General features: G+C 33.6%; 1 protein-coding gene across 2 annotated transcripts in view; it reads left to right on the forward strand.

The window, feature by feature from the left end:
- The window catches only part of LOC140803467 (uncharacterized), a 42,761-nt gene extending 34,465 nt beyond the window's left edge, over positions 1-8,296 (forward strand). Inside the window, exons 1-2 of one of the 2 annotated variants that reach the window (XM_073159357.1) lie at positions 7,251-7,408; positions 7,491-8,296. In XM_073159357.1, the coding sequence (XP_073015458.1) occupies positions 7,349-7,408; positions 7,491-8,102 (672 nt within the window). In that variant the 5' untranslated portion in view covers positions 7,251-7,348 and the 3' untranslated portion in view covers positions 8,103-8,296. Of the gene's footprint in view, positions 1-7,250; positions 7,409-7,490 lie in introns of those variants that run through there. The other variant, XM_073159358.1, reaches the window with a different exon arrangement.
- Positions 8,297-17,692: the final 9,396 nt, after the last annotated feature.

A 17,692-nucleotide genomic window follows, 5' to 3' on the forward strand; every position in this document is an offset into this window, starting at 1 on the left:
GTTGAATATTCATTGAGCCAATTAATCACCAATAAAGTCATACGTGATCTATGAATGTGAATTTGTATTTTGATGAAGTGTGAGTTGAACTAAACTGAGAATTTCTCGATTCTGTAAGGCGAATGGGCATTATTACTCTATCTGAGCATTCGATTGGGTAAATAAACATTGACATATCACACACGTACGTGACTCTTGGGAAATCATGAATTACATTAAAATAGATAAGTCTGAGGCTAATATCACTTTTTGCGAATCCATGACTGCTAAGAGTTTCATTATTTGTTAATTGACTTCCGGTTTTTATTCTATTTTGCTCGGGACTAGCAAAAGTTCAAGTTTGGGGGGTTTGATAAGTGCAAGATTTGCACTTAAATTATATTATAATCCATTTTGAATTATGCTTGTTTCGAACAGAATTATGCGTTTTTTGGTTTGTTTCTGTTGTCATTACAGGAATGGGGAAAATAGCGAAGACGAAGCCAAGTGGACCAAGAAGTGCACGACCATGAGCACGCCACCGGACAGATGTGTGCGCGCGGCAGCGCCACTTCATGTGCAGGCGCGCGCGCACCTATACAAAAACATGACCAGAGAGGCGCGCGCCATCGTGCGACATCTCGCGCACCAGCGCGCGCACCATACAACTTGAAGACCCGAGAGGTGCGCGCCACCTCGCCACATCTCGCGCTAGGGCGCGCACACAACTGAGCAAATGAGCAGCAACTAGCGCGCGACCGCACGAGATCACGCGTAGCCGCACGCGCACATGCACGGCCAGAGACCGCGCCATTTCATGCACCACCGCGCGCGCGCCGCGTCCAGAAAATCTATAAAAGCGCTATCGCTAGGTCATAAAAGGGGTTAGCCGCCGTGAGGAATCACACGAAAATACACCATCTTGGGAAGAAAAAGAAGCGAGAGACGGAGCGCATACACAGGACGAAGATTCAGAGTGTGAAGAACAGCCACAACTACGAAGAACGACGGATCTGGGGACAGAGACGACGCTTCGGATTTGTTATCTTTCCCTTTGTCTCTTTATTTTATTGTGTGGCGATGTCTAGAATCTCAAACATGTCTTGTTTTCTCTTGGATTTCGTGATGAACTAAATTCCCATTCTAGAGGATGACGTAGCTTTGTCTATACGATGATTTGACGTGGATATTTTTATGATTGGATTCCGTTTTATTTAATTGTGTTCTCTACTCTTATTTCATTGCAATTTACTGGCCATAAATTGTATGTCGTGATTAATTCTGCTACTCGGGAGAGGAATTAGGATTATAGATCACTAGAGGCACATGTGGGATGTTTATATCGTTCGGAAGGCGTATAACTTTTGTGAGACTTAGGTAAGAACATTGATTGCATCTATCAATTAAACTTAGATTTGTATTAGGAATAATTGAATCGAAGTTTGAATGATACATTTATTTGTCACTTGGAAAGGGGGAATAAAATACGTAAGTGTTCTTGGCCATTAATAATAGGAATTCAAGAATTTAAATGCTACCAGGAAGAATAATCGTAGAAACTTAGTGAAATCAGTCCTTTAGATATTTTCTATCACTGATATTTCTCCATTCGGTAATTCGAATTATTATTCATTCGCAATTTAATTGTTTTTAACAAACCAATTCTCGTACGAATTTTCTAGATAAAGTTTGGACTATTTTAATTACAAGAATTGATATACAATTTTACACACACTCCTCGTGGGATCGATATCTGTACTCTAACTAGTACTAAAACTTGACACCGTACACTTGCGGTAGTGAAAACGCGCAACACCAATCACCATATAGTTCTTCGTACATCATTTGCACAATGTCAATAGTGAGTTCTTATTGATCAGACTTCTGGATTTCGTCAGCATTAATGTTCTCCATTGATTTGGCATTAAGGCACAATGACTTTGACACAGTGTTGCGACCGGGCGTTGCAACAACAGTGGCAACACCAAAGGGATTGACCTGTAGTTTGTAGATATCTTTGTGCACGGCAGAGAGGACGGTGCAATCATCTCCTTCCTTCAGGTTACATTCTTCATCTGTGTCATCGTCACTCAAGGAGACTGCCATATTTTTATTTCTACGAAGTCGATTTGCACACTCAGCATTGGATTGAGTCAAGTTTCGTGTTGCTTCTGGACGACTTGATGAATTGGTTTTAAATCTGGAATTTATTTGAGTTGGTGCTGTTGTTTTATCTCTTTCTAAAGGGATAGATTGTGGCCTTGGTGTTGTTCCGGTTTTCTTCTTGTCTCTCATTCTTTTCAGGTAGTCACCAAACTTCTTTGTGATCAAGGAGATTGATTCCTCACCAAGATCAAAGTCCTTTGCCTCTTGAATTAGGCTATTCACTGAGTCATCAGTAGATTGTAAAGCAATAGCCTTCCCAGTACTTTTTTTCTGCAGGTCTAGATTCATCTCAAAAGTTCTGAGAGAAGTTACTAGGTCCTCCAGATTAAGTGTAGAGGTGTCCTTGGATTCATCAATAGCACATATTTTGATATTAAAGCGTTCAGGAAGGGATCTCAGTACCTTGCTAACCAGTCTTTCGTTTGGCATAGGATCACCAAGACTAAAGGCCTCATTTGCAATGTCACGCAATCTTCGATCATATTCCATAATAATCTCGTTTTCCTCCATCCTTAAGTTCTCGAATTTCGAGGTTAACATTCTGAGCTTGGTTCTGCGAACACTTTCTGACCCTTCACAATGCTTTTGAAGAATTTCCCAAGCTTCCTTGGCAGAGATGCAGTTGGTTATAAGACTAAACATATTGATATCCACAGATGTGAAAATAGCATTGAGTGCCTTCGAATTTAAATTCGAGATTTGGACTTCATCGTTGGACCAAGTACTTTCTGGTTTACTTATGCTATCACCATCATTATCAACAGTCCTCGGTGGAGACCATACGTCTAAGACACGTTGCCATGCCCTTTCTTCGAGAGATTTGATGAACATCCTCATCTTGACTTTCCAGAGGGCATAGTATGATCTGTCTAGAACTGGAGGTCTGAATACGGTGCTTGATGCTAGTGAATCCATTAGGTTATTAGTATTGTTCCTGTACGAACATCAGAATGCCAGAATCAATCACTTAGTGAATCAAGTGTTGGGTCTGATATCACTTGAAAGGATTTCTTTGCATAAACGCACAGAAAGTGAACAGTCCAAACCTAGTTTGTTAGAACTTGGTGTTGTGCTCGATGTTGTCAACACCAGCACACAACACAGCAGCGGAAATTATGTAATATCACAAATATAAATTTTAATAAATGAACACTTGAGTTAAATTATGCACAAGTACGAATATTTGTGCGATGACTCATGGCAAAAATATTCACTAGAAAATTATGTAAATCGTTTACACCAAAATCAATACTAGTGAGATCAAACAAAACAAAATTCCTTGACAATTCAAGGAATTAAATTGCATCAAAAACTCAAAGTAAATACTAGATGCACCACGTATTGTTCATACACAAAACCGTAAAACACCCTTCGAACAAACACTCTGCGTCAGTGTTGTTTCTTGAATGTTGACGACACCAATCAGCAACACAATCACGTCTCCTTCTTAATTCGTGTGGCTCCTTGTGTAGTTTCTGAATTCGCCCTCTAATGAAGCTTCAGCAGCCATTATTCCCTTTTCACTCCCTCTCACTCTATATAGAGTAATTCTTTTTCTTTTCGAATCTTCAAGGATCCTTTTACCTATAGATAAGGAAACTAGATTTTAATAGGAATCAAACTCTATTTTTAAAGCAAATACCTTATATCTTATAGATAATTATTCACCATATCAAGGAAAACAAATCTGTCAAATTTAGTCTAGAGGTGCAAAATCGAAAACTCAATTTTAATTAAATTAGGAATAAAATATTCCTTCCATACATATTATGGCGTGAACTATGAGAAAAGAATGGTTTCAGGCGTGCCTGGAGATGATTTGGTGAACAAATCAAGAAGAGGGAGACCCAAGAGGATTGTTCCTTTGTCAAGAATGGTGCAGCCGAAGGTGTCCTTTGCAAGAATGGAGGTGACCGAAGCTTCAGCTTGGATTTGATGAAACCGAAAGACTTTTGAATGGAAAAGGGGTGGGTGTCGGCTATTGTGGATTATGGGTAAGTAAAGAGGTGCTTGGAATTAAATAATATAGTTAATTAGAAGGTTAGTGGGCACTAATCTTGTTAATTAAATTTTTAAAAGATGTTTAATCCTGATGAGCTTAAAATTAGGTCCATTAAATCCAAACGTACTCTCGAAAAATATTTCGTGTTGAAATGATTTTAAAAATATTAGCCGAACCCATAAAAAGTCCCCGAAATCGATAAAATTTACGTGTCGTTAAAAATAAAATCTTGAGGGTAAAAATACCCATTAAAACCTATTTTGAAAAATACCCTTAAAAACACCTTATTTTAATTAATAAAAATTAATTATGTAATCAAATAATTTTCCTGAAAATTCTCTGGTCTCCGTTTCTCGTTCGAACGTGAAATGCAACTAGAAACCCTAATGCATGAACTGCTAAAATAAATGAAATAAATCACTATCATGCAATAATTATGCATAAAATGCATGAATACAATTAAACACAAATTAATAAAATAGACATGCATTTTATGCTTTAAAAGAATTTAATAAAATACCAAAGTAATTTAATAATTTGCATGCACGTGGTTCACGTGAACTTTCAAATTTTTGAGACGTTACATTTATATAGTATATTTCATGAGGAAGTCAATGTAAAACAATCTCATAGGTTTGTGAATTATATATTACCTATTTTTGTGTTTAAATTAGACAAAGTTTTGTATAGTCAGAAACAAGCCCCCTCGAGCGAGCTTGGTATGACACATCATATAAATTTTTGATTAATCATTATTTTATTGTCGATACAATTGTCAAGACACCACTTAAATTCATGAAAGGTCATCATACTTTACTAGTTCAAATTTTTGTTTATGATATCATTTTTTGGTCAACTACTAAACTCAAATTACGTTAAAAAAAATTCTAAGGATGAGTTTGAAATAAATATAATGAGTGAGCTAACATTTTCCATGGATTACAAGTTAAATTACTCAATAATGAAACTTTTACCAATCAAATTAAATATACTAAAGAGTTTATCAAAAAGTTTGGTATGGAAAAATGTTTTGAAGCTTCCACTCCTGTGAGATGTTCAATCAAATTGGACAAGGATGAAAGAATAAGATCGGTTGAGGTGTCTTTATTTAGAGTTCTGATTGGATTACTTTGTAATCAACTGCTAGCAGACCAGACACCATGTTTGTTATCTGCATATGTGCTAGATTTCAAGTAAATCCTAAATAGTCGCATTATATTGCTGGTAAAAATGTACTTAAACATGAAAATGTTACTCAAAATTTTGGACTTTGATATCCAAAAGATTCCACTTTTAATTTAATCAGTTATTCATATGCAGACTATCAACTGTAAGATGAACAAAAGATACAAGTGGAATATGTCAATTATGTGGAGATAGAACGATCTCAAGGTTCAGCAAAAAGCAGAATTCTCTTGAAATTTCAACAGCTGAAGTAGAATACCTAGCTGCTCTAGATTCAATAACAGTTCAGAGACTATGGTGTTTAAGCCGAAGAATCTCTAATATTTTGTGACAATACATGTGATATAGCAATTACGTACAATCCAGTATTGTACTTAAGAAAAAAGCACATTGACATCATATACTATTTCATAAGAGACCGTGTCATGAAAAAAGAGATCAGATTGGAGCATGTCTCAACAGATCATCATGTGATAGACATCTTTACCAAGTCCTTATTTGAGACTATGTTTTCATATTTTAGAAATATTCTATGACTTTTTATTTAAATTAATACCGCATGTTCTTAGGTAATTTCCAGATTAAGCTGATAAGGCATCGGTCGAATATATAGGCTCAAAACTGATAGCTCAAGTTTACGATAAGTTTAATCTTAACTTATAGCTCTCATATGTTAAAATTCACCTAATAACAATATGATAAGAACGTTCAATCATCCATTTTATTTGACTCTTATTATTTCTTATGTATCGCATTTGATTTTGGAAGAAACATTTGTTAAAAAGTTTTTTAACCACGGTTTTAATGAAAATCGTTGTCGTATGTGTGTTGTCGATTTTCTAATTTCTAGTAGTGTGTCTATATAAGAACTAGTAGTTGAATTTATCAAACTCCAAACTCTTACCTTGAAGAAATTATTGAATTTCTAAGTCTTTGAATTCATAACTAATCAAGAGCTGCTGACACACTAAGTTTTACGTGATCATTATGAATATCAATTTCTACTAGAGTTATTTGTTTCAAAATTATTTTAAACCGACTGAAAAAGTATTTCTGATAAGATTTTTAAGTTAAGTCCTGCTGAAGTGGATTTTTGTAAATTGCTTGTAACTATAAAGTCTTTTAGTAGTATCATTTTAAGAATGAAAGAAGGGATAATTGATGAAATTATGAAATTATTCTTGATGATACAATGCAAGATGTCTTTTGAGTATGTTGGGATCACCGTAAGAATAAACAGGACAATTGAAATTAATGGATTTTAGATCATGTCGAAATTAGATATATTTGTTTCTAAAAAAAATGATTTTAAGGGGGTCAACATTTCATAATAAAACTTGAAGAGTGGATTTTATGTAAGACCGTGAACTGTGAGACATGTCAACCCAACTGATATTTACAGTAAAAAGTAATACTCTTGACATAAAAATTAATACATTTTCATAGATGATCTAAATAAGATATTTATACGACCCGTGAGACCGTCTCACAGAAGTTTTTGCCAAACTTGAAATATCTTTCTCGAGTTTGAAACTAAACGCTACATATCAATATTTGCGCAATAAAAACATCTCCAAGATAATTTATAGAACTCTTGTTATCTCGACGAAGTTTCGAATTTCAACTGGATTTTTAATATCAACCACAACGAATCTCTCTAAAACTAAAATTAAATATAATAATAATAATAATAATAAGACAAAAGAATTCACTTTAATTCATAAGTACGTGGACCTATAGATCTTCACACAAACACATTAATTAATAAACCTATGAAAAATCACAAAATAAAAATATTAAAATATAAACCAGCCTAATGTTGCATGGGCACGTAGCACTTACACGCGTCTTGAGAATCAGACACTTGCCACCATCCTCCCCGCCCTCAAATCTCTATATAAACCATTTGCCACTCCTAGAGGAAGATCATTCAATTCAAACATCTTGCAAACACGTGTATTCAAATTATTCTATACATTTAGATTATTTGTCCGCGACGAAAACTCGCAATTGAAAATGGCATCCAACGACCAGCAGATCAACTACAACGCCGGTGAAGCCAAGGGTCAGGCTCAGGTACGTCCAAGACGAATTTGAAGACAGCTTCGAGCTTAAAGTAGTTAGTTTTGAATGAGCTTTACCATGTCTGTTTTTACAGGAGAAGATTGGACATGGAGTCGACGCTGTGAAGGACCACGCCGAGGGAACCAAGGAGAACACCGGAAACTTGTTCACCTCCGCCAAAGACAAGGTTTTTGAAACCGCACAAGCCGCCAAGGACAACGTGTTCGGCGCAGGCCAAGCTACCTGGGACAAGGCCGGCGAAACTACACTAGCCGCCAAGGACAAGGTGACCGGCGCAGGCCAAGCCACCTGGGACAAGGCAGGTGAAACTACGGAAGCCGCCAAGGACAAGGTGACCGGCGCTGGCCAAACCACCAAGGACAAGACCTGTGAAACTACGGAAGCCGCCAAGGACAAGGTAACCGGCGCAGGCCAAGCCACCAGGGACAAGACAAGTGAAACTACAGAAGCCGCCAAAGAGAAGGTGAGCGGCGCAGGCCAAGCCACCAAGGACAAGGCTTCCGAGACCACAGATTACGCCAAGGATAAGACCAGCGGAGCAGCTCATGCCACCAGGGATCGAACGTCGGAAGCGGCTGAATCCGGCAAGGAATCAGCCGAAGCCGGCAAGGAGAAGGGCGGCAACATCATTCAGAAAACCGCGGATGCATTGAAGAATACTTTCGGCGTGGGGGGCGACCAGTAAATTGAATATTGTAATACCCATGTTTCATTTTGGATATTAATGAATACTTTAAACGAGGAAGCCTTTCTCCTTTGAATTTGGTATTTACCAATTCGACGGGGGATGTGGCTATCCTTGTCTCTTTGTAATTTGGTCCAATTCACTAATACTATTTCTATTTTGTTATAATAATAAATTCTTGGGATTTTTAATTTGATGTAACTCAAATTTTTTAAACTGTACAATAATTCAAAAATCGATCGTTTCACACACAATAATTAAATATAATACTAATATAATAAATAAATTATTTTTTCCTATCCAAAAAGTACATTTGAATATAACATTCTGGTGTATATATTAGAAAGCACGATATTTGGCTTACCTGCTATCTTGTTGGCATTCGATTAATATAGAAATTATATATTTGAAAAATCATTATCTTCAAATAATTCCGCTTAATTACCAAATAATATATTTATCGTAATAAAATATTTGAAAAGAAAAATATATTATAAACAATAATTATACCCAATATCGATTGGTAATTGGATTAAAATATATATTATTAAAGATCGATTTTTAAAATAATCGAAGGCCGAAGAAGCTTTAACTTTGCCTTTTTGTGATGTGCTAATTGTGACAAAATAAGTAAATTATGCTATAAAATATATATTGAATTCGAGATATATGGCTTTTGATTGACGGATGCATGCAATTGGTTTGATGTCATTTAGAATTTAAAATATTTATAATATAATAATAGTTAAAGTTTTGATAGTCCAAATTATATAAAACTTTAGTATATATAGGTCTATAATAATACTTAGTTATTTAGTTATGTAATTTAATTTGCTAGTTTTTATTTGTAAATATTTTTCTCACGTATTTATTTATTTTATAACGAGTATATTTTATCGGAGCTAAAAATTAATATGACACCATTTATGCTGAGTGGATATAATTATTACAATATTTATAATATTGCATTAATTCCGTCATGTTCACCTAGCTATTATTTAAAAAAAAAGTACGTCTCTTGTGAGATGGTCTCACGAATATTTATCTGTGAAACGAGTCAATCTTATCGATATTCACAATAAAAAGTACTAATACTCTTATCATAAAAAATAATATTTTTTTATGGATAACCCAAATAAGATATCTGTCATACAAAATATGACCCGTGAGATCATCTAATACAAGTTTTTGTTTGTAAAAAAATCAAAATATCAAGTGCATCTCTTTGATTTTAGTTTTAAAAGCTCTCTCATGATATATCATATACGATTGCTACCACAAAGATAATATTTGATGTCAATATAATCGATTTTTTTCTTATATTTTAATGCGGTGCTAGATGCCTTTTTGATATTTTAGGATCGACCCAATACCAAATAAGACAAATTAAATAGTGAATTTTGGACAATATCGGATTTTAGCCAATAAAATAAGCTATTGTTACTTTAAATGGACCAATGAGCTCGACAAGATTTTGAGCAAATTCCTTTAATTATGCATTCAAATTTAGGTTTTTTCTTTTTCAGTAAGTTTTGTTTTGTTAATAAATTGGCCAAAGAAGATCGAAATTCAATTCCCATTATTGTGTGCGCGTTCTATATAAACAATCATACTTTCGATGTAAATACAAATTTTCGATTGAATAAAACTATATCGAATGTGTTTTCCTTTATTTTCAAAATTTTCAAACATTTTGGGTACATCGACGGGTTAATTTTTTTATACACGCTTCCGCTACATCGTATAATTGATATGAAAATAAATAGAGTTATCATTTTCAAGTAGATGATCTTAAAAAATGAGTATGTCTCTTGTGAGACGATCTCACGAATCTTTATCTATGAGATGAGTCAACTCTACTGATATTTACAATAAAAAGTAATAATCTTAGCATAAAAAGTAATATTTTTTCATGGATGACCCAAATAAGATATTTGTATCACAAAATACGATCCGTGAGATCGTCTTACACAAATTTTTGCTTAAAAAATTTCAAGTGGATGTACTCGATGACATGTTCATGGACATGTTCAGCGTCGTTCCAAAACTAAAATTATAGACTATATAGTCGATATATATTATAAAAACTAGTAATGCTTTAGTGACCTTGCTTATCGAATATACCTAAAATAAAAAAAATTAATTGAATATATAAAAGTCAAATTTTTATATAATATAGTACAAAAATGTATATAGACCAAATTTTGCGTAGGATTAACTCTGCCTTTTTCTAGTGCGCTTATTCCGTCCCTTTTTCTGGTGTGCTCCCACCAAATACGATGATGCTAATATTTATTTCAAAAATGACAAAAATTTTAAAAAAAGAATTGAATAAACCTTTAACATATTTATTACTTTTGATAATTTGCTCGTTTTTAATTGTTATATAAAACTTATGTGAGACGGTCTCACACGTCTTATTTTGTTAAAAGAATCTCTTATTTGGATCATTCATGAAAAAATATTATTTTTTATGTTAAGAGTATTATTTTTTATTGTGGATATCGGTAGGGTTGACCCGTCTCATAGATAAAAATTCGTGAGATCGTCTCACAAAAGATGTACTCTAATTGTTAATATTATTCTCCATCACGAATTCATTTATTCTTAACTAATTTGAGCTCGAACCATCTTTATTCAACCCTCCATTTTTGGCATCTTTACAAAAATATTTGTAAAATGAAGAAATCTCCAAGATAATTTATTTAAACATTGTTGCATGATCTGTTACATTGTGATTCAGATGGGATGATGCAGGAAGATACGGTCTTTAATAATATAATCCACAAAAATAAAGATTATCCACTTTAATTAATAAGCAACATGAATACGTGGTACTATGTAAACAAAATGAACCTATAAAAATTCATTAAATAAGAAACCAAAAAATAAAAAATTTCACGAGCCTAACATTTCACGGCACGTAGCACTTACACGCGTCCCCAAGAAATTAGGCACTTGGCGTCTCCCGACACTCTTCCGAGTTCTATATTAAGCCTTTGCCTGCTTCCGAACTTTTCCATCCAAAATAAGTAATATTTCTAAATACTCTTGAAACCCTCTTCGAATCTTTTCACGAAATTTTAAAAAAAAAAACTCAGCATCAGAAATGGCATCCAACGATAATCTCAACTACAAAGCCGGTGAAGCCAAGGGCCAAACCGAGGTTCGCTCTTAGTTCCTCTGATCATCTTATCTTATAACAAACGAGGATGTTTATTTTTTCCGTTCTTATATTTATTATACGATTTTGATCAACTGTATAATATTAACAAGAAGTAGAGAAGTTAAAAGATACTGAATTCGTGAAGAGACGGACATGTAGGATTTTTTAGAGTTAATTGTTTAGGAATATAATTGATTAGCTTTAACATGTGCGTACCGCAGGAGAAGATAGGGCATGGAGCTGACGCCGTGAAGGGAAACACCGTGGGAGCCAAAGATAACACAGGCAACTTCTTGACCACTGCCAAGGACAAGGTTTCTGAGGCGGCGCAGGCCACCAAGGACAAGTTTGTCGGCGCAGGTCAGGCCACCAAGGACAAGACAGCTGAGACTACACAAGCTGCCAAGGACAAGGCGTCGGGCGGCGGTGCACATTACTGAATAGATTGTTCGTTGATATTGTTGCATTTGTGTTGACTACTTACGTTGTTTGGTGTCTTGGACTCGTTTGTTACATTTGGAAATATATATATATATATATATATATATATATATATATATATATATATATATATATATATATATATATGTTGTATGTATAAATGGAAGCCTTTCCACCTAGAATTTGCTGTGCAAGTTTGAGGTAAGGGTTTCTTTTGCGTCTCTGTAATTTGTACTCATTTGGTAATACTACTATTTCTATTCTGTTATATTTCTGTGTTTGGGAGGAGAGCTTCTGCTACCGAATTTAACTGTTTTATGTGCATAAGAATTATACAACATTCTAATTATGAAAGATGATACACAGAATCTCAAATACAAAAGCGCTTCCTTTATTTAAGAAAATTCAACACAGTCGCATTAATTGTTGAATTATGTTTGTTATATGATTTTTTCAGTTTCTATTATATTTCAAGAGAATCATAAATACTCTTTGCAAACAGCATATTTGATCATATTGGCTAATATATATAGAGGTAAAATTAATAATTTAATCATGTAAATTAGTCTGTTTTCCGTTAGAGTTTGTAGTAACTTGAATTTTTATTTTTTTGTGATATATTTTTTGTTAGATACTTTTAGATTTATCGGATATTGTTTATTTGACGTATTGTCGTAAATAATGCGGTGTATAAAATTTAGGGTAATCGCAATTCTGAAATTCTAAACTCAAGTTCAGCACGTGAACTATAATATTACATCATTGCCACTTCAAAATTTAAAAAAACACAGATTTTATAAATTTCTATACAGAGTATTTCAATCCCAAAAACAATTTTTTGACGGGTCTCATTAATCTTCACACATTATTCTACAATTTTTATTTAAAATCTTAAGTTATATGATATGATGAGTGCACACATTCAATTTATCTTTTCATGTATTATTTTTTTAAAAAAATAATAAATTGCATGTAGCTAGTGTTCAATTTTGGACGCCAGCAACATGTTTTAATGCTTCACTTGAATGTTGCACAAAACTCAGCCAGGATTGCAAGCACCCTTATATGTTTTTTTTCACGTAGTTCAAATGACAAGAATAAATATTATATTACATACATTAAAATATACATAAACAAAAATAAAGAGAAACAACAAACTAATTTTTTTCAATTTTGAATGATTGAGGGTCGTTTTTTTTAATCATATTAATTTTAATATGTTTTTTTTAATCATATTAATTTTAATATGAGTAGTATGAGATTCATTGTCTCCACATGTGTGTCAAATAAATTATTCGACAAATTTAGTGGTTTCGTGCAAAAAAGACCCAAAAGAATCTAAATTACTACTGTATCAAAATCAAACTTTTACAAGTCACATGCATGACTAAAACTAAAAACATGTCAACTTAAATTACTAAAGTTGTAATTTTCCCTCGAGATTATACTGGGCCATAAATTGTACCCGACTCGTTAAAAGATCGTTTATCATGTTAATCAAGTTGAGTCAGAGTGTAATGCCCAAGAATTTGATTACCGTAATCTGAGATGATTTATTGATTATGAATGGATGTGAGTATAGTTGGACAACTCCGAGACCAAATTGGTTATAACAAATGAGTTATGTGATTTTCAGGCAGAACCTGTGGCGCCCGAGCGGTAAAATATTATCGCCCGAGCGCCAATGAGTGATAAGGAAAGGCTCGGACATAAAGTATGGCGCCCGAGCGGTAGAATATTACCGCCCGAGCGCCAGTGGATAACAGTTGTAGTCACGGACAGAGAGTTCCGCGCTCGAGCGGTATTATGCGACCGCCCGAGCGCCGCTTGGGAAACACGAAAATGTGCCACCTATTCTCGGACATGCAAGTTGGTATATATATATATATATATATATATATATATATATATATATATATATGTATATATATAGATAAATAGTGGTAATCCTTCAGAAGAAACGATAAGAATCGAGAAAGAGGTTTCTGAAAAAGGGTTGAAAATCCTTACACCTTTTGTGAGAAATCCGTCCGTCCGATTTTGAATCCGACTTCGGTATTGAGTTCTTATCAACGTAGGCTACAACTGGACGTAAGTTTTGCTACGTTTTAATATGTTTTGAAAATATGATATTGTCAGAATCTGATATGATTCATATATGATGTTCTTGGCATGTTAGACATCGTATAATCGAAACTGGATTGAGAAACAGATACCATATGAAATTGTTATGATTTTCGGAATAGTTTTGGAATCAATTGATATCAGAATTGAGTTGTTATCAAGTACGAGATGTTGGGATTGATATCTGACTGATATGGTAGCGCTGGATATATTGAGATTATGACATTATGTTGTTGAAACAGAATTTGATTAAATTCTGATTATATCCAGTATTGGTTGAGTGGTGTACTGATACCGTACCCTCAATATTGTTATTGTCAGACTGAGTATTGACAGGCTTGGGGTTCGAGACTTCGACAGAGCCAGAGTATCAGAAAGAAAGGTATAAATTAATGTTGGGTTGGGATTGCACAACTCGAGTGAGGTTTGACTCGAGTTTCCCTAAATCACATACTTAGTTTATTACATTGATATTTGTAATTGATGAGATTGATGTATATAGGCTATTAATTCATAGTCACTGTATGTATTGATTACTGAGTCGTTGGGTTATGGACTGATTCGTCTAAAATTAAGCTGATTCGCTTAGTCACCGGCTGATTCGTCTGGTTATTGACTGATTCGTCTAAACTTAAGCTGATTCGCTTAATTACAGGCTGATTCGTCTGGTTATTGGCTGATTCGCCTAATTATTGACTGATTCGTCAATTCTGCGGCTGATTCGCCCAGATACTGATATATGAATTATATCGATGCCGTTTAGGGATTGATTCATTCCTATCGACTGAGATTCGATATAATTACCTATATCCAGATATTGGAATCCCTAGGTTAGAGTTGAGTCGAGTCTGAGACGACGCGTCAGGGGAGTCGAGTCTGAGACGACGCGTCGGTTGAGTTGAGTATGATATGACATGTTGATTTACATTGTTTATATCATTCATGATTATTGAATGCTTGATATTGATTTATGTTTCTGATTTGATACAGGTTAAAAATATTTCTTATATATGCTTTTGTATATGCTTTTATATGATTGCATGTATACATTGTTTATACTGGGATATTTATATCTCACCGGAGTTATCCGGCTGTTGTCTTGTTTTGTATGTGTGCATGACAACAGGTGGGGCTGGATCGGGGTCAAGAAGAGGATGAGAGAAGATTAGATAGCGTGGAGATCCGGGCTTCAAAGCAACATAGGATTCAACACTGATATGTAGTTGAACCTTGTTGAATTCTTGTAGATAACACAAGATTTGTATGTTCATGTTTAATATGTAATTTGAGTAAATTACATTACGTTTCCGCTTTGTATTTTAAAAAAAAAAATTTAGACCCGGTTTTATAATTGATTAATTAGTCCCACTGATGATTAAGAACATGATTAGCGTCCGGGTCCCCACACAGAGCTTGGTTCATGAATAGTTCGTTTATCATGATTAACAAGTCTAGCTTGCATAAACTACCCTAAAAATTCCAAAATACCAATTTTTTTTTTAAAAAAAGAGTTGTCAATTTAATCAAGAAAAAAATAAAATATTTTAATTTAAAAAACAAATAATTTCACCAATTTAATGACAAAAAAATATGAATATCTTTAATCCGGCCCCGAATTTTCTTTTTACATACAAGTACAAAAATTCAAGATGTTAGACATAAATAACTAAATTTAATGGAGCACAATTAATTGGACATATAACACATAGTTAATAAATATACAATTAAATTATATATAAATTTACTTATTTTTTTATTTTGATTTGGTAACGAGTACGTAACAAATCCTCTGTGCAAAGCAAAATTTGAAATGTCTCTACTCCCAAATTGACGTGATATGGATCAATAAATCTATCACTGACATCGCCATCTGATTCAGAAGCCGCAGTAGTTATTGGAACTTGTGTTCAATTCCTTCCATTAGTAATAGTACTAATATTTTTATTTGTCAACTCAAAAAATGAGCCAAACTTGAGCTTACAAGCCATTTAAACAAGTCGAGCTCGAGCTCGAGCTCGATCTCTCGCGAGCCTATCGACAAACATGTTTGCAAGCTTACCAATCGATTATCCCTAGACTTGAGTTTGATTTGATTAAATTATCGAGCTCAAAATCGAGCTCGAGCTTTGCTTGATATGATTAACAAATGAACTCAAACGAACTTTTTATCGAGTCGAGCTCCTAATAGACCGCAAACAGTTTTGTTCGTTTACAACCTTATATACTATACAACTCTTTTTAAAACTTTGTAGTTTTAAAAATGGGCACAAGTCCTTTTGTAAATATCATAAATGTGCTTTACTTTTAATTAAAACACAATGTTTAAATGTGATAGATTTTTTCAAACACGCGGGAGTAGAAAGTAGAAAGTACAAACTTATTAATTAGAAAGTACACGCGGGAGTAGAAAGTACAAACTTAGAAAGTACACTCTTTTTAAAATTTTGTGATTTTTATGAAAGCGTACAATTTTATTTTCCCTATCAATTTATGAAAAAATATCTATGGGTTGATTAAATATTAAAAAAATCAATTATATTTAAATATTACATGCGTTTGTCTATGATTTTTACGAAAAATTAACATATAAATCTAATATTTTCTAATATTATATACACTTCTTTCATATTAATATTTATCTCCAATTTAACATCTTAAGAATATAAGATAAATATAAACTTAATGATGTAAAATATAATAATCTTTATTGTTCCCAAAATTCAAAGGACATGTATTTAATATCTACATATAATTATATTGAATTGTTTTAAAATATAACAAGCTGCGGCGTGGCTGAAATTTTATCCCTTCTATATATTACGGACCACGGATTCCTTAAGAAATGTGCCACATGCAATTGGTTGATGTGCCTCATCCAATTAATATAATTGATGTGACTGGATTTTTCGAATTTAAATAATGATATATATTAAAAAATTTAACATTAATTTAAATTACATGACGTAAATTAAGTTTCAAGAGTATAAACCATGTCCATCTTATTAAAATATGTGTATAATAATTAATTTCGTGTTCTAGTTTTTTTATGATATTTTCAATCACGTATTATTTATTTATTTAATTATATTATATAGACTATTTCAATTATAGCATTGAAATTAAAAAAAAATGTTTATATTTCTCTTTCTGATAATATAATTTTAGATCATCCACATCCAAAATAAACAAAGAACATTGTTGAACATGTATCCAACGAGTCAACTTATGACTTAAACTTTGTTGAGTCTCATGTAAAACTGTTGGATCATGTGGTGACTCTTAAGTTGGTTAGCTGTTGGAATACACGAAGGGTAAACTTCTAGTGGTTAGTGGCCATAACCAAATCAGTTAGCTATTAGCTTAGATCAGTAGGTATTCAGTTGGACATCTCACGTAGGCTTGGGAGGGAGCAGTTAATAGGTAACTCAAGCAGACATGTATATGCACATATATAGCTGGGTTGAGAGACGAAACAACACAACACAAAAAGGGACAACAAGCTCTGTCGTCGTGATTTTAGCAGATTGAAAAGAGTGCGGTGATATGAGAAAATATTGAGAACATTTGAGGGATAATTGATCAATTGTGATTCATCTTTTGTCTATTGTCTCCTTCACATGTAACTTTCATTGTTAAGTTCATTAATAAATAAGTTGGCGTGTTCTCCTGTGGATGTAGGCATCTCAACACCGAACCACGTAATTCGATCGTGTTTTATCTTGTGTACTTTGATTCTTGATTGATTGCATGTGTTGCGTTGTGTTCGTCATAAATCTTGATTGATAAAACCCTTACAATTGGCGTCGTCTGTGGGAAAGGGGACGAATCCATAACTGTAACGTACTATACTTTTCCTACT

The sequence above is a fragment of the Primulina eburnea genome, chromosome 10 (genome assembly GCF_022965805.1).
Source record: "Primulina eburnea isolate SZY01 chromosome 10, ASM2296580v1, whole genome shotgun sequence".
NCBI lineage: Eukaryota > Viridiplantae > Streptophyta > Magnoliopsida > Lamiales > Gesneriaceae > Primulina > Primulina eburnea.